Source organism: Cygnus olor, chromosome 3, assembly GCF_009769625.2.
Source record: "Cygnus olor isolate bCygOlo1 chromosome 3, bCygOlo1.pri.v2, whole genome shotgun sequence".
NCBI classification, from domain to species: Eukaryota; Metazoa; Chordata; class Aves; order Anseriformes; family Anatidae; genus Cygnus; species Cygnus olor.
Window position 1 is genome coordinate 79926035 of NC_049171.1, and position 15192 is coordinate 79941226.

General features: G+C 44.2%; 1 protein-coding gene across 6 annotated transcripts in view; it reads left to right on the forward strand.

The window, feature by feature from the left end:
- SLC35F3 (solute carrier family 35 member F3) overlaps positions 1-15192 on the forward strand; it is a 161551-nt gene that overhangs the window by 115435 nt on the left and 30924 nt on the right. For all 6 annotated transcript variants that reach the window (XM_040552106.1, XM_040552104.1, XM_040552105.1 and 3 more), the window contains one exon: positions 7038-7362. In XM_040552106.1, coding sequence (XP_040408040.1) covers positions 7038-7362 — 325 coding nt within the window. The remainder of the gene's footprint in view (positions 1-7037; positions 7363-15192) is intronic.

Below are 15192 nucleotides of genomic sequence, written 5' to 3' on the forward strand. Positions count from 1 at the left end.
CTGGCAGTTAATAATTTTCCTTTTTTTTTTTTTTTTGGCTGCTCCTGAACAGTAGGTTGTCTTTTCTGTGGGACAGCCTGGGAAGAGCTCAGGATCCCTCATGGTAGATGGGTCAGAGCCCATCTCTGTGTATGCAGCATGTGGTTCGCATACTCCCACCTGCACATCTGTACGCTTCTCCAGTGTGCTGTTTTATGACCACACCACTTTGCCTGTCATCCTGCAGCCCTGGATGATAGCTTCATTTCATTAGGAAACTGGCAGCTCACCACTTGCCCCCATGATATTTATAATTACGTTGAAGAGTGCAGGTCCCACAGCAGGCCTCTGCAGAGCTCCAGTCACTCCTCTCCATTGCTTCCTTTACTCCTTCCTGGTTTCCTGTCTTGCACTGGGCCGTTTAGTCATTCCAGCACCTTCCCTGGCTGCCTATTTTCCGTACAACCCTTTGGAGTGGGATTTTGTCAGAAGCCTCTTTTAAACCTGGAAAGAGAAACTACATTTCCTTCATCAGTGTGGCCATCCACCCCTGTCAAAGGACACCAGTGAGGCTGCAGGATGAGCGGCCTAGCCTGTCCTGTGGGTAATGCTGAGAGCAGGCCTGAGCACGGCTTTATGCCACACTAGGATGCCCGTCCCTCTCTATTGCTTGCTCGCTGTAGCACTTGCTGCTCTGTTTCACAGCTGAGTTGGCAGCTAAGGGTCTGAACCCTGCCTTTCAAAAAGCGGAGGGGGAGCAAGAGCTCATCTTCCATGGCTCAGCACATAGGGCACCTCCTTGTGGCAGCAGCTCCCCAGCTGGAAGGAGCCCAGGGCCAGGGGAGCCACACAGCAGCAAGGCTGGTCTGCTCAGAGTGGAATACACTCTCGTTTGCTGGGAAAGCATTAACTGAGGAGGTCATTTGCCCAGGGGAGAAAAAAAGTGATGTTTTAGGCTTGTTCCAATGATTATTTCAAATATACACTAGAAATATTTCTTGGAGATGACTTTTTAAAAGAGAGATGTAAACTGTGCTTTGAATCCTGACAGGGTCTAGGTGTAAGAGAGGCACCGACCTACTTAGGAATCCACTTAGGTGAGCCCAGGGACAGGTTCTTTGGTATTTGAGGGGCTCTAAGGGGTATGGGAGGAGGATACAGCTGGTGCAAGCAGCTTGGCAAAGCTAAAGCTCATTTGGAGAAGGAGGCAATGTCCCATTGTGCAGAAATTAGGCTGTACGGTCTCTCATTGCATTTCCATGGAGCAGAAGCATAGGCCTTTGGGAAGGTTGTTACATGGAGATTACTGGCTTCCTAAATGAAATATTAGAATTCCTTAAAACCAGCTATCAGGATGGTCTGCGAGAGGAGAGGTCATCATTAAGAATGGCATGGGAAATCTGCACCAGTGACTGGACGCTGTGACAGGTGACCCCCTCAGACCTCGTTCTTTAACCTGACCAACTGTGAAGAAAACGCCTGGGCAACATATCTGAATAAATGCCAGTATTTCAGATTTAGACAGGTACAGAGGCAATTAGAGACGTAAATCATTTTGTGGATTTGGCACTTACTCTTCTCTTCACAGGATTATGCCTCAGCAGTTTTTAATAGCTTAGCTCAAAAATCCTGGACAGCTAAATAATGCATAGCTAGTGTGGTAGATGGAAATGGGATAAAAACACTTGGAGGAGTTTGGGACTCTGCTACTGAGGCAAATAGTATTCTGCGTCCTGAACACCACCAGCAGCAGTCATCGTGTGTGTTTTTAGGTATGTTTGGAAATGGTAATTGTTTTGGAAATAACTGTCACCCACTAATCTCTCCATGTAGTAATTACTGGGTGAAGAGGAAGCCACAGAGTAGCCGAAGTTGTGTGAATATACTTTGTGTAGTGCCCAGCTCTGATCCCCCTGCATGTCACGGGTTTCTAGAGCTCCTAACCACTCTGAGGATCAGGCGCTGTCTTACAGGAGACATCTCCCATATCTGTTAGAAGAAAATAATATTTTTGCAAGCTTTACAAACTTTCTGTGCAACACCCAAACAGCTACAAAACATTTAAGAGGCTAGCAAAATACAGATGCCTTGAGGATGGCTCATTTGTAATTGTTAGAGAGACCTGTGAGGATTCTTCCTTCTGTCAATGATTTTTCAGAAGCGTTCCTTAAAGAGCTGTTTAAGAATATGCTTACATTATGCTCACATGTAAGCACGTTCATAGTCTGGGGAAGCTGAGGGAGTTGTACATTATCATTAGGCACATGTATCAGTCCCTAATAGACAGGACCTTAGTCTGCGAGGGTCACTTTCTCTCTCTGAAGGGCTGGCAAGGGCACCCTGCGCTTTTGTAGTACTTCTTTCTGTCATTTGCTGACGAGCTGGGAACAGCGAGAGCAGCTTGCTGCTGACAGCTATACATGTTTGTGTCATGGGCCCATCTCAGAGCCTGCCAGCGCTGCCTGCTGTGGCTTTACTCTTGGTTCCTGACGGCAGTGGTGGAGAGGAGGGACACATCTCATCCTGCTTCGGGCTCCTACACCAGAGACACCCACTTCTGGGCTTATCTCCCCAGACTGTTTAGGGCTGGTGGAGAGAAACAAGCACGTGGAGAGGGTGATTCATCTGGCTTGTTTTAATCGTCTACTTTAGGATGAGATAAATCGTGCTATGGAAATGTCTTTTTTTTCTGTCTACTAACTATGCAGAAAGTGTAAATGACTGTCTCAGATATACAAGTCTGCATAGCAGATGTCTCAAACTGATAAGAGGAATGCCACCCTTGGTTTCTATCAGTATCATGCTCTGAAGATACACTGTGAGGTTCAGCCCTATGGAGAATCTTAAACTGGTGAGCTGTGCACAGGAGTCTTAAGCCATAAGTGAGGCTTAAGGCCCTTGAAGTGGTCTGGACAGGCTGCTTAAGGGCAATACCAGTGTGGGGGTGGGTTTTCTGTAACCCAGTGCATCTCTAGTCAGTGAGAAAGGGCACTTCAGTGAAAGCATATACCTTATGTGGGATTAGTTGTGCCTTCTGGTGCCTGTTTCTTTCCCTGGACTCAATCAGGAACTGGGGATGACTGGCTCAGGTGTGGGTGTCCCTACCACAGGTTTCTTAAGTTAGCCGAGAGGGGTCTTACCCTTAATGGGGGAAACGCAGAATGTCTGTTCTGGGGTTGAGGATCCCAGGGGGCACTGGCATCGGAGGTGATTTCCTTCAGGTGTTTCTGAATGCCACGGGAGACAGGCTGGGCTGAAAGGGGGGGAGGAATGGTGTCAGCTGGGATTTATGAAACAGGAAAATGAATGATCAAAAGGGAGAATGGAAAGCCAAATTTAGTAAAAGCAAGATAGGCATTTTTCATCTATCTCAGCATCTTGATTTACTCTTTTGGGGCATATAGTAGCATACAGAGCAGTCTGCTGCAAGGGGCAAAGGAAAAAAAAAAAAACAAACAGGAAGTCTGGAGGAAGATGTCCAGAAATAAAATTCTTTAAAGTCCTGCCTCATCTGCTCTGAAAAGCCATTTTGCCATCTTTAAATTGCTGTGGAGTCTGATGCCAGCTGGCCCTTGTGCAGCTTTAGAAAGAGGATGAGAAGCTTCTCATCCACGTGTGGGTTTGCCATCACCCAACCTACACCTGTGACTTGTGCAAGGAAAACTGTCCCTATGGGGTCACAGGGAGTGGACAAGCAGAGCTACAGCTCTGGGGGTTGTGCATTCCAGCCGGCCGGCAGGTCCCCAACACAGAAAATGAACAGAGGGGATGATGTGTGTGTATGTTATCTGTAGCCTCCACCTTTTCCAAAGACAGTCTGGCTTTTTGAGACAGAAGCACAGAAAATTTGGGAGCACAGAAAATAATGAGCAAAAGATGCAGTTTCACAGCCAGATAGTTAAAAGATGTCCCTGCTTGTAACTCTTGATCAGCCAACAGTGATTTTTACCCCAAAATCTGAGGTCCATCACCATGAAACATGTCATGCCTGGGATAAGTTTTTAATCCATCCAGCATGTAAATGCATCCAAAGAATGAGCATCCCTAGACATTTAAACGTTGAGCAGCAATATCACTGTATTAGAAGTGGTACACTCACTAGTGTTATTTGCTGAAAGTGAATGTCTTGGTACTTTGAACACAAAGTTAAATGTACATGGATGAGTCATTTTGCCTATGGAGCAGAGAGAACATCAGTAAAGTTTAGCTTTATTTCATAGGGACTAATTGCCATAGAATAGACCTAAAAGATAGCAACGTTGCCTACAAGCTGCCCAAATGAACTGCTAGCTTATGAGTACGTGCATGCTGTAACAGGGAGCAGGACAGGCATCTTCAGCCTGGAAGATCCTCACCATGTTGTCTGTAGCGGGGTGTCCATCAAACACGGCATTACTTCATACTGAGTGCCTGGTGGGTCAGGGCGTGTGGTTGTGATTTTCCACCTTTTCAGTGGGTGCCAGAAGTACTGGACCCCAGAGGTCAGACATGTTATCCTGCTGTCTCAGTGACCAGTTCTTATTTTAGAAAAAATAACACAAGTTCAGTGTTGTCACTCAGAGCACCTACCTGTCTTGGGATATCGTATATCCCAGTGGCTTCAGGCATGTTCCTTGCTGTTAAATATCTTCAGCAGGAGGGGGTTAAATGCTGGTTTCCTGCATCCAGGAGGAAGAACTGCAGAGAAAAAGGGGGCAGAGAGTACTCCTCTGGCTGTCTTCTAGAAGGAGGAACATTTTTGTCTGCCTCTCCAGTGGTTTCAGAGATGAGCTGTGAGTGGAGGAAGGCCGTTCCTTGCACTAGCAGTGGCACAGCCCCCTCTGAAGCCCGTTGCGTAGCTAGCTGAGGCGGCTCTCACTTGGCACCCTGGCTTCCTTTTTGCTGTGCCCAGCTCTCCTCCTTGGCCCATGGGAAGCATGCCAAGGGGAGTTCACGAAGGTGTGGAAAGTGTTTGGTCTTACACTGGCAGCATCCATTAGAAAGGCACAAGGGGAAATTAAAAATTACAGCCATCGTTGCAGGGCTTGTGCGGTGGACAGTAAAGAAGGTGCTGTCAGCTGCACATTATTTGCTGAAGTTAAAGGAAACCAATGTATCATTGTACAGCAAACTGAACTCTGACCAGTCTATGCCAGGCAATAGGGGAAGGAACGTTATTTACAAGTAGTGGTGTAAAGAAAACGTATTAAAATGTTTAGAATGAGCTAGAGCCTCACCCTCAGCCTTATTTCAATTCTATCTTCTTCTGATGTTTAGCAGGTAGCTTTTGAGCTTCCCGTTGTACGTTTAACACAATGCTACATTAACTTTGGATAATTCATTGGCCTGCTGATGCATCTCCCATTATGTGGGAAGCTGCCCACACAGTCTTCTATTGAAAACTGAAATAAGTGAAGAGTTCAGCAACGTCCCCATCTCTTTAAAGCCACTCAAAAACACCAACAAAAATCTAGATGTTTATTCCTTTGCTGCTGAACGCTCTTCATAGATCTCAAGATATCAGACGGTTACAAAATACGGCTTTGCTAGGCAAATTAACGGTACTCTTTAGCTCAGATCAAACATTTCTTTTATGTAAAGGACTAATTAAATACTTCTCTCCATTGGAATAAACCTTTCATTTAATGATGTATTAGCTTACGTAAATACAAATTTAGGTTAACCTGAAATAAGATGTTTTAAGAGATTGTCCATTCCAACCACTGATTCCCACCAATATAAGGAAGGACTTCCATACGTAGATCTCTTAGTCTGCAGTGAGCATGGATAAATGTTTGGTAATATAGTCCCTCATTATCCTGGCTGTACTTACATTTCTCTTTCCACCTTTCAATGCCTTTGGATGCTTTTGAAGTTGTAGGCTCCTGGCTTTCAGCAAAAATCACTATTACTTCATCTTTAAAGTGAATGGGCCAACTAAACAAATCAGCCTTTAAGACAAATCACTGCTGACTGTTGCATGCAGGTGACTTGATGGCTTCAGTGGATGTTGAATGGAGTTAATTTACAGCAGGTGAAAGCCCTAAAGGCAGTGGCCTGCTGCTGAGGTCTGCCAGCACCTTTTGATCTCAGTAGGAGTTGAGCCACCTAGCGCTGCATTGCTCATTCATTTACAACCTGGACACAGTATCTGCTGATAGTCGTAAGATAGCAGGACTCTAACAATTCATGTTTAAGGATATAAGTAAAAACCAGAAATAACAGCAGGTGCTGTCTTTCAGAATCGTCACCTGGTTTGTACACTGCCCGTAACTGGGCCAGTGGGTGCTGAGGTGTGCGGCTGAGGAGCTGCCTCCACTTTGGGGTGCTGGATGCCAGGTCCAGCCCTAAGGCATGTGTGAAACCCAGCTTTCCAGCAGCATCCTAGGCTTGGTTAAACCAGGGAAAAGTCAACGTGCTGTATCACATCTGGTGCAGGACTCAAGCTGAAAAAAGTGAGGGCTGCATAGTCTGAGATGCTGTTCAGGGCAGCCTGTGGGTTGGTCTAGCTGTTGGCACCTGCCTCAGGAGAGCTAGGGACCGCTGAAATGGGTGATCCAAGTTCAGTATTAGTCGTGCTACGTGTGTTGCAGTGAGGATGCTGACTGCAAGGTTAACTACATTGTCCCCTCCCTCCTCTTAAAGAAACGTCATATTGCATAAGCTGCCCAATTCCACGTTTTCCAAGACGATAATAATTCCAACTATTGCTGCAATCCCCTTTGCTGCTCTACCAAATTCAGTGCTGTATTTTTCATTCGTCTACATGTCCTTACAGCATCAGTTTTAAGTGGCGTGTTAAATCTTTCTACATACATCAGAACATGTAATTTTAATTTCCATTTACTCAGTGGCTTTTAAATCTAGAGGTGATAATTATTATTTACATTCTAACCATGCCTTAGTTGAACCAGAGGCCTTGCAATGATCTAAAAATGAATGACATTTTGTGGCAAGATCTGTATTTATTTGTTTATTTTGGCTGGTAAAGCCCCACCTGACTTCAGAAGGCCCCAGGATGGGAAAAGTAAAATTCTGCCCGGATTTCCTCAGTAAGCCTTGTGTTTTCTTCTCCCCAGGGGATGAGCGCTCCCGGGAGTCTCCAGCCCCAGCAGAAGCACAGATGCAAGCCGGGGCAGAAGGTGGTGGAAGGGTGAGCCGCTGTTGCTGGAAATGCTCCGTGACACAACTCAAGAAAATTTTCTGGGGTGTGGCCGTGATCTTGGGTGTCTGCTCCTCCTGGTCGGGTTCAACCCAGCTAGCCAAACTAACCTTTAAGAAATTTGATGCACCCTTCACTCTAACATGGTTTGCAACAAACTGGAACTTTTTATTCTTTCCTTTGTATTATCTTGGACATGTTTTTAAGTCAGCTGAAAAGCAGTCTCCAAAGCAGAGATACAGGTATGGGAGCTTTTGTTTTTTTCTCCTGTGGCTCTTGCATGTTGCTCTGCCTCTAAGCTGACATTTTACTCATTAAATCAAACCTGCAGTTGCTTTCCTCTTCAGGTTTGTTAAAAGGTGCTCTGAATTCATTCTGTCATATGATAGCTGTTGTTATTACTCTTAATACAGTTTGACTCCAAAAGTAAGAAGTCCGGGTTTATTAGAAATACATACAAGTCGGTTAATGAAAGTCCACCGTTTCTGTAATTACTTCTCAAGAGTTTTCTGTTCAGACTCCCGTGGCCATCATTTTCTTTATTAGGGTCTTCTTCCTCTACCTTACAGCTGACCTTTATGGCAATCTCTGAGTAAGCAGAGAAAGCTCTTCTTTCCAAAGTCAGGACTTGTGCAGTGCCTCGAATAGCCAAGTAAAAGGTATTACAGTATTTTCCTGGCATTATGCCCCTGACATCTAAGGCCAGACTCTGATCCCAGTTAAACTCGAGCTGTTTTGTTTATTTCCGGGAGGAAGCACAGTCATAACCAAGGACAGTATTTTGTCTTCAGCACACCTTTTCTTCACAGCAAGCCAAACCCACTGAGCCTGAAGCACTCGTGGAAAGCCGTGAGTGCCCATCCTCCATGAGAGGCGAGGATGCTCTAGCTGCTTGAAGGACCGCCTCTTGGTGAGCGCTCCTTCATCTCATCTCCTTTTGGCTTCAGGGAGGCGCCTGGGACAGATGGGATGAATCAGCCATCAGGACGTCCTGTGTCAGAGCCTCCCTGATGCATGGAAGGATGTGAACAACATTTTCCCCTTCTGTTACACAGTGGGACTCACAGCCTTTTAATGAAGTAGCTCAGAAAATAAACAGTAAGAAATGCACATTTCTCAGCTTCCAGCTGTGCAGCTAGTGGGGAGGAAACTCACTATGGGAAACATAAGAAATCAGGTTACTCAGTCATACTGATTACACTGTACCTCCTAGTACCAGGGTTAAGATTATTAATTTTTAAATTGTGCTTATTAGCCATTATTGTATTTTCTTCCTCTCCTAAATCACTGAGGCAGCTACAGATAAAGGAATTTCACTGCAGGTCCTGAAGAAGTACCAGAAGTTTTAAAGACATTTTCGTAAGATGCTGTGTTTCCTGCACTTCAGTCTTCAGTTTGTTGTTTACTCCATAACAGACATGGGGGCTTCAGGGTTGAGAAAAGTATGAAGGTTAGAGAAAGAAAGAGTTTAATCTAAAAACAGGAACAAATGCTAGCCCCAGACAACTGTATTCTAGTTTCTTTGTTCTGTCAGTATTTTTCTTTCCAATTGCCATCAGACAATGTTTTAAATACTGATGAAATCCAGGGTGAACGCCTGTGGTTCACCAGATCCCTGGGCTTAAAACCAGAGCCTTACAGTCTTCGTTGCCACAGTTAATTGATATGGGTGATAGTTTTCTGTCTTCCATTTAATTAAATGATGACTGAGTTGAAGAGCAGGTGCAAGCCCTGCAGCCTATTTGGGATGCAGGGGGACATCATTACGAATAAGCCTACAGCAGGCTTAGTGAAGAATGTGCGTTTGTGAGTCTGACTAACACGTTGACTAGGATTAATTTGCAGAGTTTTTATTGGTGTCAGGGTCAACAGATATTTGGAGATTTGGCTTTGTTTCCTGTCCTTGCTGCAGATTTGTTTTGTGGCTTTGAGCAAGTCACTGCAGACCTCAGATTCCTTTGTACTCTGGATGAGACAGTGTTTCAGAGGGAGGATTGTCCCTTAGAATCATAGAATCATGTGCTTATGTGGTGTCTGCCCCAGCATGTCCATTATCCAAACTGAGACCTTTTGGTGCTGCTGCACTAGCTACCAATGAAAAAAAAAAAGCATTACTGATCGTCTGCCTATTTCAGTACAGCTGAGATTTCACATGCTTGTAAGTCAGGTTCTGGGCTCCAGAATCCTCTCCTAATTATTCCCCCTATTTTGCATATTTTTTTATGTGTGTGTGTGCATATATATATATATCTGTATATGTACACACCTATACAGAAACTTGGCAGGTCTGTATGAGGCATTACCATCTTCAGGAAAGCTTGTACTCTAGGCACAGTCAGACATGTTATGGAGGCAGAGGATGGGCTTCTAGATAATTAAAATAGACAGTTGATGTGGAACTAACAAAAAAAAAGCACCTTGCTTAATCAGTTGCTGCTGCATTTATCCTTCACCTTCATATATTTAATTTATTATCTGAGCTCTCTGGCAGGAATCTGCAGTGAGATAAATGAAAAGTAGGTACTGGGAGAAGGTAGGAATGTGACATCTAAGTCACCTTAGTAGTAAGGTAGTAAACAAGGGGTTCTCAGATCTTGCCTAGGCAGGTTGCTAAAATCTATAGACACCTAAGTGTGTTGACAGCAAAGCTTCCTGAGGACACCTGTGCTGCCACCACCTCTTCATCAGGGCTGGGCAGCTCAGCCTCCCTTCAGCACAGCACAGACAGTGCCTTCACACCGCCCCTGCCTGGGTGGGTGGCTCTGCGAGGTCTGAGCTGGCAGGCGTGCTTCAGTATAGCTCGCCGTACAGCTAAAGAACATGTAATGAACAGTGATCATTAGAAAAAATACACAAAAGAGGGATTATAAAATGTAGAAGCAGTGAATAGATGAGCCATCCCTCTTATACTGATTGTATGGTCTATTATGGTTTTGAATTCCTACTGTATTATACCTGTAGGTGTATGTACTATGCCATATAGGTACGAATTTGTATGTTCTGTAATCTCACAGGAGAACATACTTATTGTGGACACAAACCAGTTTAAAGCTGTACCAGTTTCTTCCCATTTTCTAGCATATACCACAGTAGTAAATCTGGTACCGAAACTTTATAGTAGCACATTAAGAACAGGTTTGTTCTGTCTCTTTGTAAGATTTTGAGTATTAGGCTGCAATGTAAAGCATTAAGGATTCTGACCGACCGATATTGCATGGTAAGTAACCTCCTGTGTAAGCCCTGCTACACTTGCCAGTTGTGTCTGCAGCACGGGGAGGGAATCACTGGTGATTTCACTGAGGCAGTGCTGAAACTGTCCAAATTGTTTCCAGCCTCTCAGAGCCTGATGAAGGATAAAATCCCTTCCCTACTTCTGAGAATGAATTAAGGCAAACCAAGATGCCTGCATTCACGTACAAACTGATGTGTGCTCCCTGGACAGCACCATCACGTTGAAGAGTTGTGCCCAAATGTAGATCGATCAGGGAGAACTTGTCCCACGCTTGCTCCCAGGGGGCCGTGCACCCTTTGCACAGGTCTGTGTCCGTGGGGAAGTGACCCAGAAAATTCCAGCAGGCCACAGAAGAGCACTCCAGGCTCATTGCTGCACTCTTGCTTCTTGTGCAAAGACTTGCTAGCTTAAAATAAAATTACAGTAACTGAATTATCATTTATTTCAACCATTGTCCAGTCCAGAAATAACACATGTAATGATTTATGTGCCTAATGGATCATTTAAGAGTACTTCATTTTGGCTTCATACTTTTTGCTTCCAAACTGCTTTATAAAATGACACATTTAATCTGATGAGCTGCCTTCCATCATATCTACATTATTAATTTATGAGGTAACATAAATTAAAAGCACTAGAGCTTAAAGCTCCCTGGCTACATGGAAGATGAAATTAAAATCCCTGTAAGACCTTGTTTGGCTTTGCGTATCTCCAGGCAGGAGGAAACATACCTTTTGTAAAGATTTACTCTGTGTGTGCCAGCTGGGGGAATAATAGAGCTCTGCTCCCATTTTAGCAAGAGAATACCTCAGAATGCTTGTTTATTTTGATGATACAGCTTTATCTGAAGAAAATTTTTAAGAAGGAAAGGGCAGGACTTTCCACAATGGTGTATGTGATTATTTGTATGTTTGTTTATTATTTAGGTCTCAATTATTATTTCATAAAGCATTAGGGCTAAAGAAAGCACCAGAAGCTAAAAACAAATCTGTTCAACAGTCTTGAATACAGGGGATGTGTTGGGTGAGTGAAAGATTCATTGCACATACCTGCAGTGATCCACAACCACATTTGAACATGTTTTGATGTTCATGAACATGTTTTCCTTTTCACTGAATCCAAATTTTGTCCCTATACTGCCCCCAAACTAGCTGCCACTGATCTGTAGGTATTTGAACATTTTTCATGGAAAAGAAGGAAAAAAAAAAGTTGAGGGTAACACTGAGGTATAGTTACTTATTTGGAGCTGAACCAAAATACTGGAAGTGACAGTGGAAAAGGACAGATGTAGTAGGTCACATGTATGCTGATTTACCAACTTACTAACTGAGCTACTTTTGATTTATGTATATATGCACTCAGGACTGAGACTTTGCTCTTTGGTGGTCAGACAATGTGGGCCAGTTTCTCAGCGTGTTTTATGTGTATTTCTGTTAGCACGGAGGAGACAAGGTACTAGCCAACCACCCCAGTAATTCCCAGTCTGTTAGTTCAGTTCTGACTCATACCAAAGTGTCACTCAGCGAACCATCAGCACCACCCAGCTCTTCTGCTGCAGGCAGAGAGCCTGGCCACATAGGTGCTGGTACCACCTGGGCACGATGCAGCTCTGCAAGGGAAGAAGGTTAGAGCCTGCTTTGGCATGACTGGATATATTTTTTTACTATTGATTTCCAGCATTTTGTATTCATGAGTCTCTGTTATCCATCTGCATTAAAATGTTGCAGTGTGGTTGACTTCTGGCATCATACTGATTTATATTACTGCTTAGGTGGGAGCATCACCACCAGAGCAGACTGCATTAACAGAGTCATAAATAAGCTACAAAAGCATCAAGACGTGGTGAAGGCAAGTGTTTTTAGCAAATGTCACCCAATGAAGCATGTTTTCTTTCAAAAAACTGCAGTTTATAAACTCTATTTCTCTAATTCAGTACATTAGCCTTAAAATAATGGCTATTTACTTTGTGTTCCTCAAAATAAAATCACTTTACAATTCAAGTTCCTTTTACTTGTTGGGGAAAGAAAACCACCAAAGAACAAAAAAGGACTGTTAAAAGATACGGCATCTGATTCTTACCCAAGTTAGACACAAATCAGGAGTAACTCCAAATTAAATCAATTTGATCTCTACAGCAGTCTGTCAGGGCTTACCTTTGTTCTTGGGATCAAAACAATTAATTCAAAGAAATTATGAATATTTTCCAAGAGGTTTATCGTACTCCTGGTCATCTGCGTCTCTACTGCAGGTGTTTGAATTATTGTTGGTGATGTTATTGGTGGGCATCTGCATCATTTCTTAGGCTGTTTTCACTGCCTCTCTGCAGTGAAAAATCTGCACTTTTTTCCAGGGCTTCTGGCTAAAACAAGGACAGATTGTACTGTCAACAAGTAGCAGTAGCAGTGGCTCCTCCTGCTGGAACAACGTGATGACTGTGGTAGGGGCAGTGCTGGTGGGCACCTGCTGTGCATGCAGAGTCAAACTCGGGCACGGAGAATTGATTTGGGCTTAGCTCAGCTGCAGTCCAAGCCACAGAGCTCAGGGTGATGCTGTTGTTATCTTCCATTTCTCAAAGTTGAGGAATTACCTCTCTCTGATGAAAATTGTGGTAGTGCTGCCTCTTTCCTTTTGAAAACACTGCGTACCCTAGTGGGCAACAGGGTAGGTAGGGGTGCGTCACACCATCGGAGCTCCGTAGGTGGCTCCTAGCTGCTGTCTTGTCATAATACAGCTGTGCTGCATTATTGCCAGATTATCATGCAAGTTATCATTTTAGCTGTTTCTTGCGGGAGATTTGTTTTCTTAGGTGATTAATGGGTAATGTCATGGTTTCTGTCTCTTTGTGGCTTCTGAAACAAAATTTTCTCAGCCAAATGTCAAAAATGTGCTCTACGAGCTGCCTGTTCTTGACAAAATATGTAGTCCTGCAGCTCCAGAGTATTTCTAGGGGATCTTCCTGTTCACGTAAGTCTTCCCTATACACAAGACAGTACCAGGGATTAGATTGGCAAGGAAATTTGTCACCTCTGGCTCCTCAGCGCCAAACTGCGTATTCCAGCATTGCCAGCGTGGAGCTGAATGCCAGGTTTCCCCCTAAATGCACAGGGAGAGCACACACCTGTAGAGGAGACACAAACATGAGGCAGTGGACAGGAGACGTGAGGTAAACAGGAGAGGCTGAGGAAAAAGTCTGTCTGCCAGACTTGAGTTGCTAGTGGGAGCCCTGCAGCATCCCAGCGTTAGATGCCTGTGTAGACTTGTGGCACTGCTCTCGATGGAAAGTTTAAAAAGCTTCTCCTGGACCTGGGCTTAAGGTGGTAGTTTTTCTGTTCCCTGAATGTGTGGTATGAGAGCTTGGTTCCTACACCGAGCTGATGGTGTGAGGGGCTGGCAGAATGCCCCAAAGTCAGTGCCTAAGTCCTGACTTCCCTGGAGACAGTTCTCGCAATGCAAAGCCTGCATGTGAGCCTTAAGCACATAGAGAGGCATTTACGTGCTTACCTCGCTTTCTAAACCTACCCTCAACTTTTGCAGCTACTTTGAGGGCTTGTGTCTTAGCCCCAGTAAGAAAATTGTCATGGTTCCTTTTTTAGGAAACCAATCCTTTGTATTTCTGACCATGATGTTCTGAAACATTCATTAACATTCATGCCTGGTGAAAATCTTTCCCTTAATCTGAAAATCCTTCATCTGTTGAGGATCATCTGCTCTGGGCTTTGGGACCTATGTGGAATGTTAAGGGAGAATAAAAATTGGGTACTGCCTGATCGGGAGAAATATATGGTCTTTTCTCTTGAGTCTGGTTTGCGAAACCTTTCCAAGGATGATTTAATTAAGTGCCATCCTGTAATTTTGTCTCGTTGTTCCATTACTTTTGTCTTCTCTCCTGTGTCTTGAGCGGATACTCTGAAATAATTATATTATATGCCTCCTATGAGGTAATGGTGCTTGAGGCAAGGGCTGCAGACAGAAGTAATTGTTCTTGTTACCTGATGATGGGGCATGTGCTATGAAATAACGTGTTTATGGAATGGCTTTTGCTTGAAAAAAATGTCATGTCCTGCAGCGCTGAGTGACCCCTGGTCGGCATTGAGCTGCAGATGAAGAGCACTTCGTTAACTGGCTTTTTCCCCAGTTAGTAAAGGAAGCTGCCAAACTTCGGGTCTGCTAAGGCTTTTCTCAGGAGACCTCTAGAGCAAATCTACCTATACTGATCCTAGCTATACTGACCCCTCTGCATGGACTGAGACTGTGGAGCCAAAGAAAGCAGAGCTGAAGGGACCTCAGAGGTCACCTCCTCCCTGCCCTGCCTCCGGTGCATGACCAGCATGCACCAACTGAAAAGGATCTGCTTTTTGTGGCTGGCAGAGGAGAAAAGGGACTAGGAAGAGAGTGTGTGATCATATTTACTACCTGCAGAAAGAAGCAGAAAGCTGGGGTAAGCATGGATCCTCCATTTTTCCAATCGTTATAACATGAAAGAAGACAGCGTTCATGGCTGGTCTTTTTGCAGGAAGTGTTTAACCCCAGCCATCCTATCAAGCATCCTGACACCCAGTGCACAAACACACTAAACAAGGACTGTCCTGCACAGGCTCTTCCGTGTTGTTTATAACAGAAACAAAAACAACACAACTCAGGAGGGAGTGGTAAGGAAGCTTAGGGTATTTTTTTCAGCCCAGATCCGTGTCAAAATGTCTTGAAGGCTGCTACCTTTAAAGCTGCTTTAAAAAGGGAAAGTGCCTGTATGGTAACAGACTTTGTAGCTATAATTAACAGCTCTCAATAAAGACGGATGATACAGTGAGAAGTGTTCGAGGCTGGCAGCACCACAGAAGTG